The 26,486-nt window shown below is 38.9% G+C and overlaps 1 protein-coding gene across 4 annotated transcripts in view; it reads right to left on the minus strand.

The window, feature by feature from the left end:
* The window catches only part of tanc1b (tetratricopeptide repeat, ankyrin repeat and coiled-coil containing 1b), a 100,211-nt gene that overhangs the window by 36,584 nt on the left and 37,141 nt on the right, over nt 1-26,486 (minus strand). For 3 of the 4 annotated variants that reach the window (XM_057335723.1, XM_057335722.1, XM_057335725.1), the window contains exons 4-7: nt 24,743-24,832; nt 14,463-14,584; nt 12,284-12,470; nt 7,451-7,738 (exon numbers count right to left, since the gene is read on the minus strand). In XM_057335723.1, the coding sequence (XP_057191706.1) occupies nt 7,451-7,738; nt 12,284-12,470; nt 14,463-14,584; nt 24,743-24,832 (687 nt within the window). Of the gene's footprint in view, nt 1-7,450; nt 7,739-12,283; nt 12,471-14,462; nt 14,585-24,742; nt 24,833-24,951; nt 25,074-26,486 lie in introns of those variants that run through there. The other variant, XM_057335724.1, reaches the window with a different exon arrangement.

The following is a 26,486-nucleotide window of genomic DNA, read 5'->3' on the forward strand; positions in this document are numbered from 1 at the left end:
GAGAGCGAGAGAGAGAGAGAGAGAGAGAGAGAGAGAGAGAGAGAGAGACCCTAGCAAATCAGTTGACCCATCAGTGAACTTTTCATCACACGCAACACTTAAAACAATGACAAGACTTGCCAAGACCAACTTTAAATGTTAGGCATGACAAATGTTGTCTGTAAGACAGTTTTGACACAATTTAAGATTAGCTTAAATAGTACCGTAGTTTTAAGAGACTTATGCACTTTTCTACGCCATTTTGTAGTATAAATAGTGTGCGTTCAGATTGAAAATTCTCAAAAAAGATGTGCACTTTAAGTACCCGGATGATGATCTTTTTCAACCGAAAATATGACGTGTGGAACTGTGGAAACTTCACGCACATAACGGTGGCAGTTTCTCATACGTAGCGGAAGGGAGGCGGGCTATCAGACGCTGCTCAAGCAAAACTCTCCTGCAGAGTGATAACGCTTCAATCTGATGATGACTAATGTAATGCTGGGCAAAACAGATGAAAACTACAGGTACATTAAATGTACAAGGAAGTTGGTACACACTGATTTTTATTCACACGCATTGTGCCGTGCGATTGACGTCATTTGCGCTCGTCTGCGAAACCGATATAGTTCTGGTTAGTATAAAACCGTTCAGTATTCCATTTGGGACGATACTACCCTTCTAGAACTCCTACACTAACATGGTTGAGTGCACAGTCCATAGTTTTGGTGCATAGTGTTTAGTATAGTCATTTGGGACACACCTCGTGTCTACACCGTCGTGCCACATCCAGTGTGGACACAATTTAAAATTCTATTGGGTTCTATTGTCTTCTGTCGTGTCGCGTCACATCCGGTGTAAAGGTTAAGCCTAATGCAGTTTGAAATATTTACAGAGATTTAAGGTTAGAAAAATAGAGAAGACTAACGGCGTTTGCATAATATGGAAGTTTAAAAAAACTAAAATATAGCCAGAAACTCACTGTGCCTTCAAGAAAAATTTAAAAAGAGGTATGAAGAATGAAAAGCTACAAAATTGCAAAAGGAAGGCTGTACACCATAATAATGCGAGATGATGAGAAAATGACAATGAGTGTGAGATAGAAGCCACTTTACTGAAAAACAGCAAACGTTTCAGTCGAATGTGACCTTTCTGCATACCCGAAAGTCAAAAGTAAAGCTATCACTTCAATTACATGATTAATGTGGCCAAAAGAATTAGCGAAAATTATATTTTTGAAACATATACTGCTATTTTTAATAAAAACTCAAAATAATTTAATAAATACAAAATAGTGTTTTTCACCTTTGTGTGTTTTCTCTTTTTTGGCTCACTCAAAATACAAGCATATTAAATTATTAATTAATAAATTATTAATTAATCATCATATCTGTAGTATGACCACAATATCAATGATAGATTTTTATATCACGGTTTTGTTTTCTCAAAACCAGCATATTTCGACATCCCTAATGTAAAACGATTTTTGCAGGTTATTAAAAAATCAACACAGCACATGTAATACACAAGACCACATATTGATCATCCAGCTGTGTGCTTTAAAACCGTGAACGCTGCTGTACATCTTTGCATCTGGGCTTCAGTGCAAATGGCTGATTATCAAAAGCTGAAGATCTCTGAGAGAGAATTCTAATCAGACTGGCCCGTGACCAGCTCGACAGATTACACCCGATTCTTCCAGTTTGGACAGACACACCAGTAATCTGTTGACCCTGAAGAAAAGAGCCTGCATATGAATGTTTATCATCTAAATGATGTCATCATTTGAATATTCATGAGGTCAAATGGCTGGACCTTTTGTTTATCTATCATAAAGCCAACCGTGTGTGTCGATGTTCATTAACACGCTCGAGTCATGCCGAGATGTCGTGGTTTTTGGGACCCGGGGTCAGATGCCTCTTCACATGCCCTTTGAGAATGACGCTAATCCATTTTACAAACATGCTACAACATTTCAGTCAGACCCTCTGGACTTTGTATTTGTTACTCAGAATTAATGAACATCCCAGGAGGTGAAGGTTTGGCTGCTCTGCTCAGTAGTTTGCCCCTGCTGGCAGATGCTGTAACTACACCTTGTACACTTTGTATTCTCACACAAATCTTTCGTTTTTTTCTCCACGCTACATATACATCACAAAGCTACAGTATTTTACAGACTGATCTGAACCATTATGTAACTGTGCAACATTTCACTTCTTTTTACTTTTCCTTATCTTCCTTACTTTAACTTATTATTCGAAATACACAAACTCTCTCTCTGCCCCCTGATTCATTGGCCAAAAAAGATAACTGAAAATAAACAAATATAAAAGATACATTCGACTTATAGCATTATTATTTCCCCCCATAACTCAAACAGATATTACAATGATATTGTTATCATAAATTCTTCGAGCCATAATAATTATGTGGTGAAAATCTGATATTGTGACAGCCCAAGAAGTTTTTTTTTAGCTATATCAGTCAGTCCCAGTGAAGAGAGGAGCAGAGGAGGAAACAGCTCAGCCGAGCTGAACACAAGCGGCCGCAGCTGCAGGCATCACTGACTCCAGATGCCCCGTCATCTGAGCCACTTCCCCAGCTGTCAGGAGAGAAGAGAGCGGCACATGTGTAAACCACACATGTCACTTACCAAAACAGGAGCCAGAGACGCAGAGCAGGTTACATTTCTATTCCTAAATGTGAGGTAACAAACAGGACACATTTCATATAGAAATAATATATTTAATATCGATTCATTTCGATTTAATAGTATTTATACTGATTTTAAAAATACAATAATCCTAAAAATTTTTACGTTTTAAAATATTGACTGTAATTAAACAAAATCTGCCCCCTAATAATACTATTTTTGTTTGTTGCAAAACTGGAATTCATCCGCTTTGTGCTAGTTTAAATTTCATTTGAATTCAGTGTCACTCCAATTCACATCCAGTAGCCGATTCAAATTATAACTCGATTCTTAACTTCAGAATTTTGTGCGCCACACCGCAGAACCATCTGGACCGATGGATTAAAGATGCTCAATGGTTCTGGAACGCTGCGTCTGCACAGATGAAATCTTAAGCACGAGTCTCTGTAGACCGCAGAGCAAAGAAGTGAAAATAGCAGAATTTCATCTCTCATTGAAACACCATCTGCCTCAAGCACTTCATATGAAGAAGACCGAAAAAGTGCAAAAGTAAAAGAGAGAGGCACATATGAAGGGACACACGCGTGCTATCTCGCATCAATAAAAGAGCTTGCATGAGTGGTAAGAAATGCGAATACCCACTCCAAACCCAGCACTGATTCAAGCATACAAGATAGCACACTTATATTTTCTTACCAGAATCCGTTTTCAACTAAGGGGCTAGGTGTTAAAAAGCGGTTCACACAATAGTCATTTCTTTTGATGAAATTTAACTCGACAAACTTTACATCGTTGTGAAAGACAACAACAAATAAAGACATTTCCTATAGCTTTATGTGAAGAACCCACAGAAAACCTTCTTGAGCCCCATCTGCATTAGTTTCAATAATACATCTTGAACATATGTGTCTTGATGTCCGCTGACTCTCTTGATTACAGATGGCAGAACACGCTGTAGGTGAAGAGAGACGCTTTGCAGACAGGCCCTGCTGTGAGATAATACAATTATAGATTTATGTCTGTTATTTTTGGAAGCTTACGGGCATTAAGAGGCCAATCGAACAGAATCAAACGAATGAGGCGGCTCAGGAGAAAGGCCTCGCAGCGAGAGCACAGAACACAGGACGTCAAACGGCTTTATCTGACCGCTGGGTTTGTGAGGAAGCATGTGCACACCTCTCTGATAAAAACATTTTGTTTTTTATTTCACACATATTAAATAGCAAATCAATGAAATCACCTTGAGCACTTTATCTGCAAGTCAAATAAAATACATGTTGGGAATATAATAAAACTTGAGTTGTGCAGTGTTTTATAATTTGACTTGATGATACAATGGGCAAAAAATTATATTTGATTTACATCTATGACTGATCAAATCTAGAGTTGTATTTAGAGCTCATCACATGATACATTGATACACCCTAGCAACCACATAATAACACCTTGGCAACCAAACACAATGCATTAGAACAAAGTGGCTCTAAATCAAGATTTTGTGTCTGGTAGTTGGAATGACATCACTATGTACGAAGTGACAGATTCTAACTGTGCGTTCAGACCGTATATCACCTAGACACCCTCATTGTCCACTGGATCGTACGTCAACGCCACCGCCATATTGGTGAGGGCAAAAGCCGATTACAAAGTCATACGAGTGAATGGTTGAGCTGCAGTTTTCTGGATTAAAACACAACATCGTTTTCATTTCTCATCTAACTTCAATACTTTTCTATTTACGTGGAGTACAGAAACGTTTTGGCTCCAGTTAAAGATAGTTATAGACTTGAAAATGTATTGAAATGTAAAACTCAGCAATCATTTAGGCTTAATAATTGTGTACACATCGATAATGTGAAATAATTTAAGGTAAATTAAATGCACATGATCAGAACAAAGCTCGTTCACTTTAAAATCCTGGGAAAAATCAAAACAATGCGTCTTTACTATATGACTATATACTGCTATTTCATACTTATAATGCACGGCAGTGTTATTTGTTTTACTATTTCACATACATCATGTTTTACTGCTTTACTACAAATGAAGCTCAGTCTTAGAAATGAAAGTGAAGAATGATTAGTGGAGGAATAGCAAATCAAATCACTAGTGACACTAAAGGGCAGAATTACTTCAAAACACTTAAAGGAACACTTTAACAGAAATTCAAAAATACCTCCAGGACAATCCTTTATGGGGTTTGTGTGACTTTTTGACAACGTTTGTCCTTTTTTAAACTGTTGTTGTATAAGAGAAAAGCAAACAATGGAGGGATTTTCTTTTTTAGGGGGTAAATTGTTCCTTAGATGCATCTGCAAGACGCAATCTGAAAGTCAACTGTAGCACATATCTTTGAATACCAGCTCAAAAAGACATTAAAGTAAACAGATGTCACAATTGTTTTATTAGAACTGAAGATAATTGCCTTTTGCTTGATAGAAGCCTCTTAAAAGCAGCATTACGGATCTAATGTTTATGATTAGAAATAAATCTCTCCCAAACAACTCACTAGACATCAGCAGACAACTCATTGTGTAAATGGATCAACAATCAATCAATGAACAATCACGCGATGGAAAGAAGATCTGTGTCTGTTAAAGGAGACGTCAGCATTCACAGGACAGCCGAAGAATGTGTTTTGCATTAGAGGCATTTCGATAGCCATGCGTGAGAATGAACTAAATAAATGCACGAAAGAAAGCCAATCATATAAGTACAGTAAGTAAATATTATGATGACATCATTGCTGTCTTATTATGTCTTGACTGGCAAACCTTCTTACAACAACAACTACAACAACATCATTTACTCACCCTCATGTCATTCTAAACCTCTAAGACTTTCTTTCTTCTTTTCTTCTTCATTTCTCAAAATATCTTCTTTTGAGTCCAGAAAAAAAGCTGTATATAGGTTTTCAATGACACGAGGGTGAATAAATGATGACAGAATTTTTATCTTTGGTTATTTTTTAGTCTCACTACAAATTTCAGCATGTCTACACTTTTTGGTCAATGAATATCTACGAAATACGGTTTATAGCTTGACTGCAGACAAACAATATCTAGCTGATGAAATACATTTCATTTCTATTTGAATGATTATTTAATTGTTTTTATTTGAACTCTAACCAACCAGAGTGCAAAGTACCACACTGCACATGACACTGGACTCTCAATATCATAAGTTAAACAAAGTATAAAAAATAATGAATTGTAAAAAGCTGCACTGTTCTTTAACTGTGTTTCTACTCTTGTCCAAAGCATCTGGAATGACCGTGAGACACTGTATCCCGTGTCCTTTACATCTAATGTCCTTCAGTGTCCCTCCATCTCCAGCCGATGAAGGTCAGAAACCAACCGTAAAATTAGAGCTCTGAATCCACTCCAACAGCAACGCTGCATAACTATGACATCATAATGCCTGAAGCCAAACGAACTTGATGATTGGACGAGGGACCGGCATGAGCTCCAGATAGTTCATTACAAACGCGAGTGAAGGGATTGTGTGCTGTAAGTATGCCTGGGAATAGAGAACAGGTTCATACTCTGAACAAAAAGCAGGTGAGACACTGTACTCAAATATTGTGTTTCTTGTGCCGACACTGAATCTACAGCCAAATAAATGTATGAATTGAATCTGATGAAAAAGTATAAGAGTCAAAAAACACAAGACAATAAACGGACCACTCTATTCACAAACAAATGATTCATTTGAGCCGGTTCCTTTTAATGACTCAAAAGTCAAAAAGACTCACAAATTGAGTAACTACTGTATAAATGGCATTTATACACATTAAACTGTGATACCAAGTGTTTGTTTTTGTTTTCGAATGAATGAAACGCTGATAAAATTAAGGAACCAGAATAAAAACAGAAGTTCACATCATTCCCGTCTTAAAGTTACGAATCTATCAAACGCTCAGTAAAGATTAATGCTTTATTCACCGAGTCCAAACAATGTGTGAAATGAGTAAAAGCAAGTAGGTGTACAGAATGAAATCATGAACACACACACACACCCTCTCTCTGTAAAGGCAACCTGCTTTAACCTTGACAAGTGAACGTGTTTTATGGTGCAGAGCAGTTTTTATTGTTTCACGTCAACTCAGTTTAATAACTGACGGCTTTTTTACGAGCGCCGTCGCCGCACCTCACCTTGCACACGCACACAAACCCCAACATACACATTCATCTCTCTCACAATCTGCTTCAGCTGGCCTCAAAACATCAGCAGTGTTCAGAACTAGTGTCCTAATCTGCATCACATCAACAACGCTCGCCAAGAACAAGACCTGAGAATAACCGATTCGATCGACCTGGGAAGAATCAGTCCAATTGTCCTGAAAATAATCTGTTCGATCAACACAAGAATAATCGGTTTGTACGGCTCGAAGAACGTTAATCTCGCACTAAACACAGAAACCTGATTGACGACTAACACACGTGTGCACGCAGCGTGTTCACAACAGCTGCCCGGCATCTCAAGAAATACAAGAGAAAGAATGACCTCTCCCACAATCTCTAACACACACACACACGCACGCACGCACGCACGCACGCACGCACGCACGCACGCACGCACGCACGCACGCACGCACGCACGCACGCACGCACGCACGCACGCACGCACGCACGCACGCACGCACGCACGCACGCACGCACGCACGCACGCACACACACACACACACACACACACACACACACACACACACACACACAGCCTTCCCAAGAGTCTCAGTTCCAGCAGTCGTGGGTCAGTCGTCAATTTCACGGGATGATCTAAAAACCAGAAGAGATAGAGATAAGATCGTCCTCTTACCTGCGACAGAGTTTGGTCGAGGCATCATCAGGCTGGATGAGGTCTGCGTGTGGTACTGCACAGGTCCTTCAGGACCGTGAGCTGCTGCTCCTGAACTCGTCTTAGCTCTGCTCCTGCCCTCTGTCCCGGACGCTGACCCTTCCTCTTCGGCCACCGGAGAGCACGCGTCTGCCCGTACGGCCGTCTGCGCCAGCGCATGCTGACCACAGCTCCTTATACTCCCATCTTTACTCCACTCCAGACTGGAGCCGCTGCGGTCGTCATTCTCTGATGAGCTTGTGATGGTGGCTGAACAGAGAACGAGAGAGATGCACAGCGCACAACAATTTATTCCAACGTCTGCACTGATTTTGAATAGAATTCTGATTCACAAAACAGAGACGTTTTTTTTTTGTGTCTTTGAAAAGTTAGACGGCAACGTTGTTAAGGCCCCCAAAACACCATTGCCGTGTCCATGAACGGTCAAAATGCATCGAAAGCGAAAGTTCTTTTTATTTAAAAAATTCTGATTATTTTAGTTATTTTAGTTCTGATTTCAGTTTTATTTAATCTAAATGTGGACTGAATTTTATGGGCTAACAAAACAAGCAACCACAAAATATTTTCATAACATTTAACTATTTTGAAATTCTTGAGAAACTAAAATAGAAAAAGTGATGTAACTGAAACATGATGCTCAGTTCACCAAAAATATCATTCATGGAAAATAACATTTTAGTTGCACACACACAAACATTGTTCACATTAGTAGATTGTTCAAATGAAAATCAAGCACACAACATCCACGTGAGGGCATACACACAAAAAAAACACTCTGTCACTCCCATATGACCGGCATCACTTACACCTGAGCGGAAGCAATGTTGTGATATGAATGATGAGTCACCCGCTGACCTTTTCCAACACATTAAACATGCTGGTAATGACTGTTAGCCTGCTTTTGCACCGGCAAAACCTCATTGCCGTCTGCCAGTTACAAACATGCTGTCGAGATGGATGTCTGTTTACTATCACTATTAATGAAACACTCGCTTGTTATTTCATGAACTTGACATCAAATTAACTACTCTGCCTTGTAAGGAATCATGTATGGCCACTTAACAACATTAAATACATAAAATATAAACAACATTAAATATTCATAAGGTTTTGCTAAACAACATTTTTTATCCATGCTCAAGTTATAAGCAAGAGGTTTTTCTCAATCTGAACGCGAATGTTTATGCATGCAAAGGATGTATTCATATTTAAAATGTAAAATGCATGATGAGAAAAGTCAAACTCACAGAGAAAAAGTGGAAATGGGAAATTCCGTGAAAATGTCAACCTTTTTACCAACGGTTTTTTCTAACAGCACAGATATCAACATTTGTTGGTTTAAATATTCATGTGAGTGACTCTCTTCAAGTTTTTAAAGCATTTGTTTTATTCACAGTCAGGTAAGCGCCATTTTCAGGATTGTCACATCCAATTAAAATAAAGTAACTATTTTATGTTCTATAAAGAGGCATCCCTTCTCTATTCACTGGGTATTATTAATTCAGGTTTGTGCATTTTAATTCATAGAAATCCTACAAAATTTGTCGTCTCCCAAAAACCGTGTCCTTTTTTGTCACATCCATAACCCATGTTTAGTTGCCTTTTTTCAAATTTGTTCATAGACTGACATTTTTCTGATTGTTTAGACTCTATCAACAAGGGTTTAGTAAAATAGAAACAAGATCGTTCAATATATTTGTAACAAATACATTCTCAGAGCATTTTTATGTCACGTCCATTACGCAAAATGTCACGTCCATAACGCTGGAATTGCCCAAACGTAAAACGCTGAGTGAATGAGAATGTGAAGCCAAAGTCACGTACTGTATGTGTGTTGAGTGGACGGTGAGGGGGATTTGGGGGTTAAAGACTTAACGGTTGAGTTTATTACAATATAACATGTGCGACAACAGCTGCAAACAGACACATGGTAGAGTTGACACACAGAAAGGGTCCACAAGTCTGAGACCACTAGTGTAAGTGCTTTTATTTAACATTTATGTTCGTATGTCAAATTTTTTTTGACTTATTTACCGAAGATGACTTTCCCAATCATTCATAAATAACCGTTTTATTTCATTTTAATTTAATTCTAAAATATTTCTACAGGGTTTAATAATTTAAGGCCAAGTGTGAATTAAGACATTTACTCTAACAATAGTTAAGAGCTTTTACTAAATTGGTGTCCAAGTTTGGAAATGACAAAATTAAAATCTGATTGTGATTATTTATTCACATTTCTTGATATCGGATATCTTTCCAAGAAGGTGGAAACCTTATCTTTTGCCTCAGACTTTTGGAGCCCAACGTGCATGTACATTAGAGGGTGACACGGGAGTGGATTTTCAAACCTCTACCGTCCCACTCCCCCCCCAAAATTCCTGTCCCATCCCAATCCCGCCAAAAAAAACTGGGGGAAAAATCCCGTCCCGTCCCAATCCCAGAAGAATGACTCCCATTCCCTCCCACTCCTGTGCTTTCTTTTTCCCCGAAATCTGTCAGTTTCAGTTAAAAATACAGTAAGACCGCGCAGAAATGTCGGTGAGCACGACAGAGGCATCATTTTCCCAGAGTAGTCTTCGCAGCGTGAGTTTCGGGTCCGACTCCATTTTGATTTTGGCGGCTACGGTCTAGTGAGTGGATGGGGAAGCTGCCGTCTTCTCTTATATAATTGGTGGTTGGCATACCAACTCGGTGCATTACCGCCACCAACTGTTACGGGTGTGTGGAGCACGTCCTTCACTTAACCAGCCACACCAAAGCAAACAGAAGATTATATGTTTATTTATATCAAAGGTATATTTGTGTATTCCCGGTCCTGCCCACTCCCGCTGACATTTTTTCCTGTTTGATTTTGTTTCCCCAAAAAATGTCAGCCACTAATGTACATACACATACCTGTTTAATCCCATCAAACCAGCTGTTCAACGCAACATTATGTGTTAAATATTCTCAGTGATTCTCTCTTTCTCTGTCGGTCTCTCTCTCTTCTCTTTCTGTTGTTCCCTCACAAACTTCAAAGTCAAGCGAGTATTAATTACACCCTGAGCGGGTCACACAGGGCAAAAACTCTCCTCTACATCAACAAACCAGCATCGCCCGCTGGCAACATGTTCCACACCTCCTCACAGCGGCTCAGCAGATCTATCCTTCCTCTCTTTCTCCTCACAACTCACATATGAGTCTCATTCATGAAACACCAGCAGAACATCCAAAATCTGCGCGTAATCTAAATGATCACATTTCATTCAATGCTGCAGTTTACTTAAGAAAGGGTTTATGAACGATTTACTCAAATTCATTGTGTTCATGTTTTATAAATGAAATCCAAGGAGTAGCTACATCCAGGGAAAAAAATTGCACTCTCCAAATAAGAGTTAACGTGAGCTTTAATGGGTCAAATAAAACGAAGAAACTCTCCAGCTGGAATCATGTATTTTTGTATGATTTATTTTTGTCACAGAGACAAAATACCACCCATGGTCTCTCTTACCGAACAAATCCTGATAGAATTTAGGGTCAGACCCCATTTCTTAGTACAACCTTGTGCTATTAATTCACATTCTCAAATATTTTATAAGAAACTAGGACTTCCGCGCTGCACTGTTGCATAATTCATAAAGAAATGTAATGCAACTGTTAAAAATGCAGAACAGCTCAAAATCGACTTTCTGAAACGGCCAAGCTGCAGCAACACCTCATGCTGCAAACACCACACGCTTGGATCTTCAGAACCGGCCAACAGGGGCTGTGATTTCAACACTCTGTGAATGTCCACACGGAACCATGCCAAAGCCGCCCCGCAGGTCACATTACACATTTAAATATTGTGATTTCAGTGTGTCAGGACAAGATGATAATGTACTGCTTTACAGTAATGAGAATGAGATTTATTGCATTGCAGTCAGTGTTGGATGTAACTAGTTACTAAGTAATTAGTTACTGTAATTTTATTACTTTTCCCTTGAAAAAGTAAAATAAGGTATTACTCTTGTTTTTTCTGTAATTTAATTACATGTGATGTAATTGAACTAAATACTGTGTAATATATTCAATAATGAAAATTACATCAAAATTATAATTCTAACTTTAAAATGTACGCTTTAATGCATCCTTCTCACATTTGTAATACTTTGGTCAGTTAATAAGAATAATTGTAGTTATTTATTTGAATTAATTAAATAAGCCGTTTCTATCCTGGAATCAATTCTAATCAAGGTTGATGTAGGATACAGAAAGTAATTAGTAATAAGTAATTAAATACTTTCTGGAGAGAGTAATTATGTACATTATTTGTACATAGTCTAATTACATTATTGAATATGTAATTAGTAACTAGTAATAAATTACTTTTTAAGAGTAACTTTCCCAACACTGATTGCAGTAATAAGATTTTGCACAGAAAATGTGCTTGATTGAAAAGAAAACAATCCCATACACGAATCTGACATATGGCCACAAATGACCATGTATAGAAAATTAAAGGTAATAAACATGGACATACAGTATATGTGTATATTTCTAATTTCACTATTTATGGTTACGTGCAAAAAGAGCACATGACATTATTTTACACGTTTTCACCTTAAATTCATATATAATATAGTCATATTTGTGGCAAAGAGATTCAAGATGGATAGAAATATGTCTTGCATATGTTACAAATGTGAAATTGGCTATTTTGGAAGTATTCTGAATGATTTTGAAAACAAGCTTTTTCTCCATTTGATGTTGTGGGAAATACTGAATTACAGTCACACAGGAACACGGATTGAACGTGTGCATTCATCTCACCGATGATCCCACTGTCTTTGCTCTCGAGGGTGGAGCTCGGGCTGGTGATGGTTCCACACGGGCTGCGGTGATTGGCTGCTGGCCGGCTGCTGTTACTGTTTAAGGTGGAACAGGGGCTGTCCGTGCACGGAGATGCTGTGCTGCTGGTCAAAGTAGAACATGGACTGATACCCTGATTTACTGCACACTGCAGAAACACACAGACAGAAGTTGTGTTTATACAGGCTGCTTTAGTGGTTTCAAAATCCAAACATTGATATCTCTGTTATTCGTGTAATGACAGTGAAATAGAAAAAGACTAAAGAGAGGGAGACAGAGAGAGATCGTGGAAATGTAATGCCTATGTTGAAGCAACCCATCGGCAGAACAGAAATGTTTGAACGCAGGACCTGTAGACATATGAATCAATCCCAGAGTTCATCTGTAATGTTTACCTCCATCCAAATAAAGCCACAAGCTGAAAATAAACAGCCAGTGAGACACAGATACATGGCCCACGTCATGCCTTCAACCAATGAGGACTATAATATCTGGAAAGAGGTTGGCATTCACATTTGAGGGCGATTAAACAAAGAAAGAAATAGATTTTTTGTTGAACTAATTCGAATTTCCTAAAACTGTAATCACACATAAACTGGCAAGTTGCTTGAACATACTGTATCTACTCTCTAATGCCAATATTATTACATGCTTAAAGAGATTTAAACGTTCACCCACAATTAATTTTATCATTTACTCACTTTCATGTCATTCCAATTCTGTATAGCTTACTTTCTTGTGCAGAACATAAAAGAAGATATTCTGAAAACGTTGGTAAGCAAACTGGACATTGACTTCCACAGCTTAAACACAAAACTTTAGAGACATTTCTCAAAATATCTTTGTGTTTCACAGAAGAAAGAGTCATATACAGGTTTTGAATTAACACGAGTGTAAATAAATAATGACAGAATTTACATTTTTTACGATTATGTTCTCCACTTAATTCCTTTATGATTCAATCCAGCATGTAACTCTAGTTGAGTTGAAAACCTTTCACCATTTCAGAAAACATTTTGATATAATGACTCCTATAATGACACACATAGTCTTAAGGGTCTACAGGGGGTCCTCTCTGTGATGTCATTTCCTGTTTTGGTTTTCTATTCACATGATAACACAGTGACATGTTGCATGTTGGCTTTTTGTCGGCTTTCCATTGAGAGTTTTGGAATTACAGTCTCATACATTTACACCACATTTTAAGCCCATTTTTAATAAAAAAATTAGAAACACAGATAAGAAGTAATCAAGTCGGAACTGTATTCGAACAAATATTTGATCTCAGTAGATCCCGACCAAATAAAAATCTTATCATTTCACTGCCCCTTAAACATGTTGTTTATGATCTACCTCACTGACCCAAACGACCAAAACCAGAGACCCAAACCAGCGCCAGACCCTCAGCTGAGTCATCTTTGGGCTGTGAGTCAGTCAAGGTCACAATACGAGATGAAAGTTTCTTTCAAGTGAACTTTCCAGAGACCGTCTGTGGAACTGATTAAAACCTTTCACAGAATCCCACCGGACAACATCCTCCAACAACACGCAAACCCCATCGTATAATCACATCATTAAAAAGTAAATCTCCAACCGAAACGCGTCGTTGCATCATCACACCTAATTTCATTTCCACAGGCCATCAGACAGATGAACGATTATGATTTATTTAACAAAAGCTTCATACAGAAGAAGCTCTGTTACAGAATACGGGAAAACCTCCAGCGGAATTCAAAGAGCGCTTGTACTGCCTCAGAGTCGCTGTCTAATTATCTTATCAGCCAAACGCACAGCGAGTCCTTTAAACAAAACTATTTCTAAACCGGTCCTCATATGCATCCTCAAGTTATCACGCACCTCGCGCTCATTCAACTTTCTCATCTGTCAGCGCTTCAGATCCGATCGTGAAGGACTTACTGCCGTGACACAGACACACTCCGCCTCTGAAACGCTCTTCACTGCATCTCACACGGACAGACGGGAGTCGCTCCGGTCAGCGTGAACGTTTAATCCAGCAGCCTGCTGTTACTCCGCTCCTGTGCTTCTCAATCGCTCCTTGCGTTTCTTGTGTCTCTCTCTCTCTCTCTCTCGCCCATTTCACTGTCTCTCATTCCTGCAGCAGCTGCGGAGGGAAAAATACCTTTTTTTCATTCTTGTCGTCCATAGGTATGCGCGTGGAGCCCGGGATGCCTTCGCCCAGTAAGAACCCCAAGCGTGTCATCAACTCCTGTGTGGCGGGGGAGGGGCCAGGAGCGGCCAGCTCTGGAAGAGAGAGAGAGAGGGTGAATGAGAGGGGAAGAGAGAGAGACCTTCGATGTGTGTGTGTGTGTGTTTTCTGGGAGCATGCACACACACCAGCTGCTCTGGAGTAATTCTCTGGACCTTCAAGCACAAGACTATAGTGTGAGGAATCAAAAGAGTTTGATGATGTAGGTGCCAATTACAATTCTATTAGCACCACAAATCTCTCTTACTTTTTGACATCACTTCCCATCTTCAGAAGTGCATTGCAAGCAATGTTTGACTAATTGCAAGGATTTGTAAGGAATTGAAGACTGTGGTTCCTATTCCATTAATAATCCAATTACAGTCATTTTTGTGAACCGTTCTGTACTTCAATACAAACAACAGGTTATCTGTTCATTTACGGTATTTAGGGAAAACGCCTTTGTTATCATTTATGATTATATAGCAAACAAGTCTTTGTGTTCCTGTAGCTCACTTGGTAAAGCATTGCATTAGCAATATAAATATTATGGGTTCAATCCCAGGGAACACATATAAATGTGTAGCTTGAATGCACTGTAAGTTGCTTTGGGTTTGTATAAATGTGTCTACACAAATACATCGAATGTATTCTGCGAGACGGACAATGTTTGTGATAAAGCATAAAAACCACAGAAAGACGCTATCTAATCGGAAGAAACTGTGAATCAGACACTCAAAACATAATATCTGATTCACAGGCACAGATGCGGGCTGATCGTCATGACAACAGCTCTGATGCTTATATTAAATGTTTGACGTTGAATCTGCACGGGAGAAAGAATGCAGCTGTTTTCTTTAATAAATGCTATAAAACCAGGTCCTCAAAAAAATGATCCATTTATTGATCAACCCTACACAAGCACATGCACACACGCAGCCACTGATCATTAACCAGATAAACAATAGTCCTATCAGAGCTAACAACCCTGAATAAATGAAGATAAATGTGTCGGAATATGAAAATAAACTAACCTAAATTTAAATAAACTGAAATGATGAAAAGAAAAAAAAAACTAGAAACACAGAGAACAAAATGTCTAAATGTGTGCACAAAATGAAAATGATCATTAATCACCCTCATTTTGTGCAAATACAAAATAGCGTCATGACTGTAACTGAACCATTCCTTCCATAACTCTTCTTCATGGCTTTATAGGACTTACTGTACACTAGTCATACGGAATAAATACACCAGTATGCTATATTAGTGTCTACTTGTACAACGGTTTTATGTTTATTTATTATTCCTCCATCTTCTCACAGTCTATCCGTCCGTTTCTCCTCACCACCGTGTCCTTTCATTTTCAGACTCATTTCCAGTCTATTGCTTTGAGGGCGGCAGGCCCTGTTTGGCCAGGACTCATTTGCATGCTCCTCAAAACTCAAACTACTGAACCGCTCACAGCCAGAGGACGATTCATTAAAGATCTTCCCATCACATCTCACCAAATCTCCCTCTCTCAACCATGTGTTTGGCAGTGGTGTAAAGTATTGGAGTAAATGTACTTAGTTACTTTACTTAAGTATATTTTTGGCTACTTTGTAGTTGTACTGAGTATTAAAGATATTAGCAACTTTTACTCTCTACTTAACTACATTTTTGAACAAGTATATGTACTCTTTACTCCACTACATTTGTACTGACTAATGCAATTACACATTACATTTTGCATGCCACCTATCTTATAATTAATATTGCCATTCACAGGGCATTGAAGGTACTACAATCTTGTGGATTTTGCTCTAACTTACAAAAACTTGTCAACATGCTTCTTTATGTGAATATGAGTGCAGTATCAGGTAGATGTCAATCGCTGGCGGTTTAACACGGTTAGCCCTTACCCGCTATTTCTACAGTAATATATTGGCAACACTGTTGCCAGCTAGTTACTGTAGGTCACACATCTAAGCTCTTATTTTAAAAACTAACTCTTCCTAAATGTGCTCTAAACATGTTTCTCAAAATTTGACCATATGGTGGGACTATTGCCATGAAGTGATGTAACCAGTAAAAAGAATGTATAGTATTTCAATTTTCAAAAGTGCTCTCACACTATATAGACAAAATATTAACCTATAGAATGAGTCGGACACAGAGAAATGAACAATCCACATATGAATCTCAACAATGGTGACAATCAACTGAACAGCTTCATGCTGCAATGCATGCTGGGTACATAGTACAAAACTCATTCATGATTGTTTGTCACCATTGATGAGGTTTGTATGTCAAGTGTCTAACTGTGTCTCAATTGCAAAGAAAGATTTTCTGACAGAGATCTTTCCATTATAACATGTAATCACTTTACCAAACATATCTTAATAAATCTTAAATGCTATATTATTATTATTTAATGATTGAATTCTTTCAGATGTATCTTCAGTTACTAAGCAAACATAAAGTTGCGGTTCCTGTAAAGTCTAACTAGAATGAACTAGAGTTAAATTCAATAAGATCTTACACAGATGACAGAAATAAAGTGAAAGTGGTGTCTGTAATATGTGAAGATGTTATTGATGTTTGTGTTTAATTATCCTCTGGTGAAATCTTGACAGATTTATTGTGTTCATCTGTTATTTACACGTGTTCATCTAAGACTGTGTGACTTAAGTGCGTTAATAGATTCTTTAATAATGTATCTTCAAACAGCCATTGCAGTAGTTTACTGTAAAACACCTACAGTAACTAGCTGGCAACAGTGTTGCCAATATATTACTGTAGAAATGGCAGGTAAGGGGCTAACAGTGTATGTGAAATGAGGACTTGACTGCAGCTGGCGATGAGGCCCAAACCAGCATGTCCAGTGCAAAAAGGCTTTGACTTTTTAATTCTACTTAACATTATTTTATTTATCTGTTATATTGAAGAGACCTTTTTGAAGGACTTTGGTTTACTTATGAGCACTTGAGCTTAAATGAGACTTAGGGTGTTTGTAATGACGTAGGTTATGGTGTCGACCATGATTTGTTGCAATTTTGAGGTGTTCAGTCTTATTATGATTTAAGAAAATAAATGCGATTGCTCTCCTCACGAATCAACTGTTTCTAGTTTTTCACTGACGTGTCTCTTAAGTGTTGAGGACTAGTGCTGCTTTGAGCCTACATTCAGTATGAGTAAAATACTCAAGTACTGTTAAAATCAGATACTCAAAGACTTTTACTCAAGTCGTTTTGGAATTGGTGACTTGTAACTTGTAATGGAGTAATTTTCACTGCAAGGTATCTGTACTTTTACTTAAGTATGGTTTTCAGGTACTCTTTACACCTCTGGTGTTTGGGTTAAACATCTGTGACTGCAGATGCCAGAGTCACGGTAACAAGATGTTAACAGGTGCCCTTTACACTGCCCGCAGCCCACACCCATCATCCTCACCAGAATAAATCATTAACATTCAATTCATGTGCTTTTCTTCAGCCTGTTAGTGGAAAATTGCAACACTAACATTCATTTTATTTGTTCAGCTTGTGGGAAAATGTCTACATAAATATATTTATATGGGTATAGGCCGTAGCCTCAGACGAAACGCCCACTGGCTGAATGTCTGATACGGCACACAAAATTGCAAACACTTTAAGAGTTTCCAAGATGTCATCTGAATTTTGCAGTATTTCTGGGAGATGTACGGACAATGGGTCTCATTCATGAAACATTCGGAAATACTATACGAGTAAATGTATGAGTGATTTGCGCAAAAAAACGGGCCTTCACGAAAACTCTCCTCCGGATTCACAAATACTTCGTAAACGTCAGATTTGATAGTAAAACGTGTGTATGTTAATGAATACCAATCATTTGTAAATAAGGCGTGCATGCACGCTCATTCATAATTAGCATAATCCCCGCCTATGCAAATTACGTATCTAGGAATGCTGTGGAATCCTTTGGATTCCATTCTCATGTTCGGCACGTTATTTTGCACAAACAATAATTTTAACAATAAATTAACGTGTGTCCACCAAAGCGTTTTTAACCAGCTGAAATAATGCCTGGTGCTCTTCTGAAAATGACCACCTGGTGGCACTGCCCGTTTTTCCGGAGACACGTTGATGGTTGGTCAATGTACTGTTTGTCCTGCCTCTCCTCCACTGCGATTGGACAGCTGTGTTAAAAGCGTGACTGACAGTGACGAGGTCTGCGTTTTACCCAAAGTTAACGAGTAAAAAGCGAAAAAAAGACTCGAGAAATATAATTATGATACACAGTGCATCAAAATGCAGCGTAATATGTTTGTCAAAAAGGACATTTTGAATGTTTTACGCACTATGTACACGTGGTACGGAGCAGTTGGTTCGTACCAACTAACATTTTAAAAATGCGAACATTTTTATGAATCCGAAAATTTACGTCAGAAGGACTTTACGAAAGACTTTACATTTTTACACCCACAAACGTGACGCTGAACAAAACAAACTGTGATTGGGTGGCTTTACAGGTCAGTCAGACATCTTGGGCGGTCCTTGGCCAAAGAAAGCTGCTAATGAGTCCAGATCTTCTGCCATCAGTCTGAGCATCTGGCTATGCGAGACTAATGTGGATATAGAAGTCAATGAAGCTACGCTAAATAAAAAAAAGAAAAATTTGGCTTCTCAGCTTTATCAAAGGCTGAGTGGACATTACCATTCTTCTTGAAGCAGTGCATAAATAAGCTTGAAGTCTTGTGTGTTACTAATGGACATCAGTGTGTGTGTGTGTGTGTGTGTGTGTGTGTTTGTTATTTGGATTAATGAAGCTCTATAGAAAATGGCCTTTACTTCCAGGCAGAACTCTCAAAACAACTGCAGGGAATCTTGGGAGATAAAGTGGGTTCATCTATCAGAAACCCACATAAGCATGACAGATCTAAACATTTACATTTTATAAGGTGATCAGTAAGTCAGCATTGAAGAGGGCCAAAAATCAACATGACATCACGACAAGTGAAAAGCTGTTTCTCGTTCTTTCTCTGTCTGTGAGGACTGCGATCACAGCTAACCTGACTTGGTTTCATTTCATCCATGTGATTCCTAAACACAAACTCCATCTTGATGATGTTAAGATGTGCAGATCATCAGATGCTTTATTGTGACCTGCTATAAGACTCAAACACTTAATATAATCCACAAACACTTGAAACTGAGCTATTGCTTATCATTAATAACACAGACCACCCCGTGACACAAGGACATAACAGCAAAAAAAACACGCTTTAATCCAGAACAGGACTCGAGAGTGTTTAGGGGCAGAACTAAATATAGTAGCTTTGTGTGAGAGAAAGTGTGCGTGAGCAGGTACCAATTGTGGCCTTGGGGAATATGACACAACAATGACATCATGTCAGTCGACAGCCTGCAGGCAAACACAAACCAAAATGATCCACATCAGACGTATAAATGCACTACAGGGAGAGACCGTCAACATCCTCTCGTACAGATCCGAGTTTACATATTGACATAACAGGAAGCAATTGTCATTGAATAACAGGACATTTATTATAATTGTTACTTTTAATAAGCTTAAGGTTTTATTGGATATCCTTCTGCTTTAACTGCTGTTCAAGAAACCAATACCCTACCTGACATTTTGCTTTATAGTCATTTATTTGACCATAGTAAAATCTCTTTAACACACACGCTCTTTCTTTCTAACTAAAATATCAATGGTGAACTTATTTCACATACAGTATTCCATTATCAAAACACTTAATCCTATCAATAGTCATGATTATCTGGCAGGCAAAATATTTGTGTATATAATAGATCAGATATCGCTGTTTGACATCATAAAATCTCATATGTTTCTCATGCAGTGTCTCCGGGGAAATAAAACCACACACAGTCCAGTGAAAAGGGGTCTGGTTGACACTTATGACTGAAACATAGAATCACATCATTGACCATCATCACACATGCTATTTATAATCTAAATGACACGTTTTGAGAAGTATACTGAAGTGTAATGGTAATAAAAAAATTTTTAAAGTTTAGATGAAATATTAATAAAGAACTGAAATGAATGCAAAAAAATTCAGTCAGATTTTAGGATGAAATCAGACCTGAGCATGTCTTCATGAAATTCACCCCATTAGACCTTATTATGTCCTCGACATGCTCAGCATCATCTCTATGACAACACATCAAGTCAAGTCAGAAACACAATCTGCCTAATGAAGACATCAATAAAGAAAAAGCTGAAATCCATGTATCCATGAAATTCATGCTCCTAAGAAAAAAGGGAATCAAATGTTTTATTTATAGTGAACTGTTTCTTTAAGACCTCTCACATCAATCGATGTCTTACTTCTGAATTGTTTTAGGCTGAATCCACACAGCTTGTTAAGACAATTCTCCTGCGAATTAAACTGAAACATGTAAGCATGAAAACTATTTTCAAAACCACCATAAATCCGAGACTTTAAAAACAGTTACAATTAAAGTCCAGTGTGTTTAAGAACAAATCTAAAGTTCTTATCCAAATATGACATCATCTAAGGGTCATTGTCAGATTTTCCAGGCCTTTTAAAAAGAACTGCCACAGTTTACCTGGGAAGCAGGGGCTAATGTGGGTTTCAATAGTAAACTTAGTTTTTGAAGAATCTCATCAAGGCCCAGACATTTGGGTTAGAGATCTCGAGAGGCAATCACAACTCTGTAAACAACATTTACGTCCTTCATCAGATATTACGCTTTTCTGTGAATTCCCTCTATTTCTTTCCAGCAGACCACACAAGAGACCAGTTTCCTGAGATGAAATTAGGTTTCAACACAGATATGAAGGGACCAATGTGACCCAAACTTTCTTTCAGACCATAACAAGCAGCTGCTACTGGGAAACATTTGCACCTCATGTACTTCCTGTCTGCCAGGAAGTGAGGAGTAAAGCAACCCGAGTGCGTTTGTCTTCCAACAGACAAACATGAGCTGAAGTTTAGTTGTAGAAACAAGAGCATTGAACACAATTCTAATATTATTATTACTAGAAAAGTGAAGTGCTTAAACTTGTAATAAACTTGTCTGAAAGTATAACGTTAAACAGCCTGAGGTTTCAGGATGTATATGTGTGACAAACAGACTTCTGAGTGAGGAACCGTGACTAGTATAATAGAAGATCATTCTGGCTCTATTTGAACATTTTTGAAGAAAATGTGAGTGGTGCTTGCCTGTGGTTGTCAGGGTGTGGATATGCGATCGCTAAGGTGTTCTGAAATGTCTTTAGAGCAACTGTAAAGCGATAAACTGTTGCATAGGCCCAAAATATCAAAGCAACACACTGCAAACCACAAGGCAATATTTCATCTGTTGAAAAAATCTAGGGTTCCAAAGAAATTCGACTTTAGCACACAATCATTCTGAACCATTTTGGTCACTTAAAGTTCGGGTATCATGCTATGTCATGCATTCATGTAAACGAGTTGGACGTATGACGTAGTATTTCTGTACTTGATACACTCCCTAGCACTCCAACTTATTTCGGAAAGTTTTTTATAATTCTGGATCCCTGTGCCGTCAAAGGATCCTATTCCTTTTATTGGCCATTCTCCCGGAAAAGCACGGCAAGGCGAAAGAAAGAGCCCGCCCACGAGACCCACTTACCATCAAGATTATCTGCGCTACGTCAAGATGGGCTGCACTACGCTGCAGCTGGTTACTCTTGCGATAGTGTTAGTTTAGGTACGTCTGTTGGTTCACGGCATCTCAGTGATGGATGTTATATAAACGATGGATATAACGCTGGATTTGGAGATGGTTTGAAACTGATAGATGGCGGCGGTCCCAGCGCTAAAAGATGCCGGAACTGCATGCGGTAAGTGAAACTAAGTCATACTGTATGTCTGTGTTTTGTTGGCAATCGGCGCGTACGTGCATAATGTACAAAACACGAAGGGATGATGTGATGATGTGTTGTGTGCTCGTGCTGTAGTTCCATCCCACTCTCCCCACTAGTCCCACCTCTAGCAGCTCGTGTTTTTCCGGAAATAATCGTACAGCTGTATTTCTCTTTTATAAATATGATCAAACTAAATCCTCTTCGAAGATACGACGTATGCAATACTACTGTACAGGTACTCAATATTAATATGAGATTGGCAGAAACTGCCTGTGATACGTGATCTTTAAGGTGACTAAAACCAATTGCGTGTAAAAAAAAATGAACGCCCACAACTCTTTTAACTTGACTAAGCTGCGCCAAAAAGCTGAAAGTCTATCAGCAGAAGTGAGCAATTAACCATCATTATCATCTCCACACACACTGAGCTTAATTATGCATTATTAATGTAATCAGTGAAGCCCGCTGACTAATTCCATGTAACACTGTTTGTTTTTCCCTCTCCATACTTTCACTAAATGTTTCGGAGATGAGGCGTGAGAACAGGTATTTATGGAGAGAGCCTTCACATTCTCAAATCTGAAAAGGCTTGGGAATGCCGGGAGCTGTTTCGCGTCCCACTGCTTTCCTTGTGTTAATGTTGGGAGAAGCAGCTGTATTCGTGTTCGCAGAGACCTGCTGTTTAAAAACTTATGTGTAAAAAGATGACATAGATAAAATTATGAATTTACAAATATTTTTATACAGACTATTTATACAACTATAAAAAGTATGCATTACTCAAAATGAATAAAAACATATATAAAAGGAAAATTTCAAGCATTTTAAACAATACATTCAATAACTTATTGGTCATTCCGATCTTTTGGTTGCGTTTACATGCATTTGTTTCATAAATGTCTTCATGCCGACATGCAACCTGAGCCTGCAGGAATGTGTGGAGATGCTATCTATAAACTATCTCAGGGTTAAAATAACATGTGGCGGACTCCACATGTAAACAGTGTTGACCCTAATGTGTGTGTTTGGAGGTGATGTTGGGATAACTGGGGTGTGTCAGTGAGCTATGACAGACATGCAGTAAAAATACGGGGTGAAAATCCAGGGCAGGTTATATTGGGCTGCACTTCAAAATGCCCACCAGACCCATATTCCCACGACATTTCAGCTACAAGCATCAACTTTACCAAGACAAATGCAAATTTGGATTGAGTAACTTGCTAGCTAGTTTTCAAAAGTAAATAGTGTGCAGTATGCATACTGTGGAGTATCCCTCTGTAATGTACACAACATACCAAACATCTCTATAAAAATTGTAATGCAGCTGATACAGTTGTACATCTACATATGTATATAAAAAATACTGCCACTGCTGCTGTGGCGGTCATCTCAGATCACCCGGTAGTGAAGACGCCTTTTGATGACATCACATGACCAGAGTGATACCCTGATGTGGACAGCTGGCATTCTACTGGCGCCAACCTGCCATCACAGTTGTTAGGAAAGTTCTGATCTCTCTCATTTACACACGCACACGCACACGCACACACACACACACACACACGCGCACACACACACACACACACACACACACACACACACACACACACACACACACACACACACACACACACACACACACACAGTAACAACCAAATCTGGGTCCAGTGATGTGTAGCCGAAGATAAATATATGCTCTGAGTAGTACACACACAGAAAGTTACGATAACATTGTCTGGTTTACTATCTCCATGGGGACAATCCATAGATGTAAAGATTTGTATACTATACAAACTGTATATTTCATCCTCTACCCCTAAACCTAAAGATCATAGAAAACTTTTTGCATTTTTAGATTTTCAAAGACTATCGTTCTGTACAATTTATACGCTTTTTTTGCCCATGGGGACCTCAATTTTGGTCCCCACAGTGACACGACTCCCCATGAGTTGGTGTGCATTCAGGTTTAGGTCCCCACCGGGATATAAAAACAAGGTCACCCACAATTATCTCAATTTAAAATGCATTCAGTGAATAAATGTATGTATTTTCAGCTTTGATTACACACTCAATTTAACAAAAAAAGAAGACACACAAGTCCAAACATTCAATCATAAAGTCCCAGGCAAAAAAACAATTTATCTTAAAGTGACATTGGAGCACAGCACAAGGTTCCCACAACTGGGTTTGTGAAAACATACTTTTTTAAATAACTATGTTATGCCTGGAAGTTACAAATCCACCATATTTTCAGCATTTCACATGACCAGGGGAACCCTGATTATTATATTCCGCCGCCCTCACTGTAAGTAAAGAAACGATTTTGTGAAAAGCACAATAGCACTCACCAGCTGTGGCGTCGGCCACTTTCCTCAGCGATGTGATGGCATCTCCGGGAACACGTGGACTCTCCACATATTTCGCCTTTCTAACAGGTCCTTTAGAACACAAGGAGACAAGAAGAGAGATGTATCATCAACCACTGCAGGTCACAAGCGCCTCACAGACATGAAACAAAAAGACCCAGCGGTTGACCGGCGATGGGCTCACAACGCACCGCTGATGGAAGGCTCGTCTGACTGCGCCAAAAAACACCAGCAGCTCGGGAATGTAAACTACAACAGGAAACCACTGCAATTTGCTATTTAGAAGCACAGAGCCGAGTTTGAGATCACTGTGTGATACCGTGTGTTTCTCTCACTGTCCTTGTTCTCAATCTCACACAGCATTCTGTTTCAATCCATCGCTATCATTGCTAGATATCACTGCAGCAACTCCTCCTCTGTGAACGCACCATATAAGATCTATGTCAGGATTTTCTGACACACAAAGAATGCTGAAGGTTATGCGATCCTCAGGGGCCAAATTCAACTTTGAGTTGATGAAATCAAAACACCGTTCAAATTCACCCCAACAGCTTGCAGCTTTCAATCTGTACCTCTGTCAAAGCCCGCGGAAGATCTGACCAAATAAAGTCACAGAGTAACGTGCAGACCATTAGTCTACAGTCTTTAATTTAAAAAGAAAGAGTTCATGTATAAAGATATGTTTTTATTTCTTACAATATTGCAGTTTACCAAGAGTGTTACGCAATGTATACATATTATTTGTCAAATCACCGTTTTTACAGCAATTTATACAAAACAGATGGCTACAAAGCAGCTTTAGAGTAATAAAAAGGAAAGCAATGAGAAATTATGCAAATTCAAAGTACACATGGCACAGTAAATCAGTTCTGGTTGACTTCAGTTTCTTTAAACAATAACTAACATACGTATGTATTATAGCTTAAGCATGCTATTGCTGTAGTTCCGGATCGTTATTAAAACCACAATGTCCACAGTTAATATGTGGTGTGTTGCAGCTGTGTCTGCTCTGTTTGAGCTACACTGCCATCTATAGACACCTGCAGTGAAATACAAAGGATTTAATGCATCAATCTGACCTTCTGTGTGTGTGATAAACCATAGACAATCACATCTATTGCCCGGTTTGATCATACAATAGTTTTACACAAACTTTAATGGTAAATGCTGAATATGCAGAAATATAAATTAAATACAAGAATAACTCTTAAAGTTTAAAGACACACGGGCACACACACGCACACACACACGCACGCAGACACGCACACACACACACACACACACACACACACACACGCACACACGGGCACTGCACAGCTGTGTTTAAAATGCATGAGTTTCAATGCATGAGGCGGAGGACAAACAGGTATCATCACAGTTTGAGGTCTGCTCTGTAGATCTAAGGTGCATGCAAATAAAGAGCAAGAGAATATAAATCAGAGTCAGAAGGGGAGAGAGAGGGGAAGAGATGGGAGAGGAGGGAGGGGGAGAGAGGGAGAGGGAGGGGGGAGAGAGGGAGAGAGAGAGAGAGAGAAGAGAGAGAGAGGAGGAGGGGGAGGGAGAGAGAGAGAGAGAGAGAGAGAGAGAGAGAGAGAGAGAGAGAGAGAGAGAGAGAGGGGGAGAGAGAGAGAGGGAGAGAGAGAGAGAGAAAGGAGCGAGAGAGAGCGAGAGAGAGGAGGAGAGGGAGGGGAGAGAGAGAGAGGGGGAGAGAGAGAGAAGGGGGGGG

Source organism: Triplophysa rosa, linkage group LG6, assembly GCF_024868665.1.
Source record: "Triplophysa rosa linkage group LG6, Trosa_1v2, whole genome shotgun sequence".
NCBI classification, from domain to species: Eukaryota; Metazoa; Chordata; class Actinopteri; order Cypriniformes; family Nemacheilidae; genus Triplophysa; species Triplophysa rosa.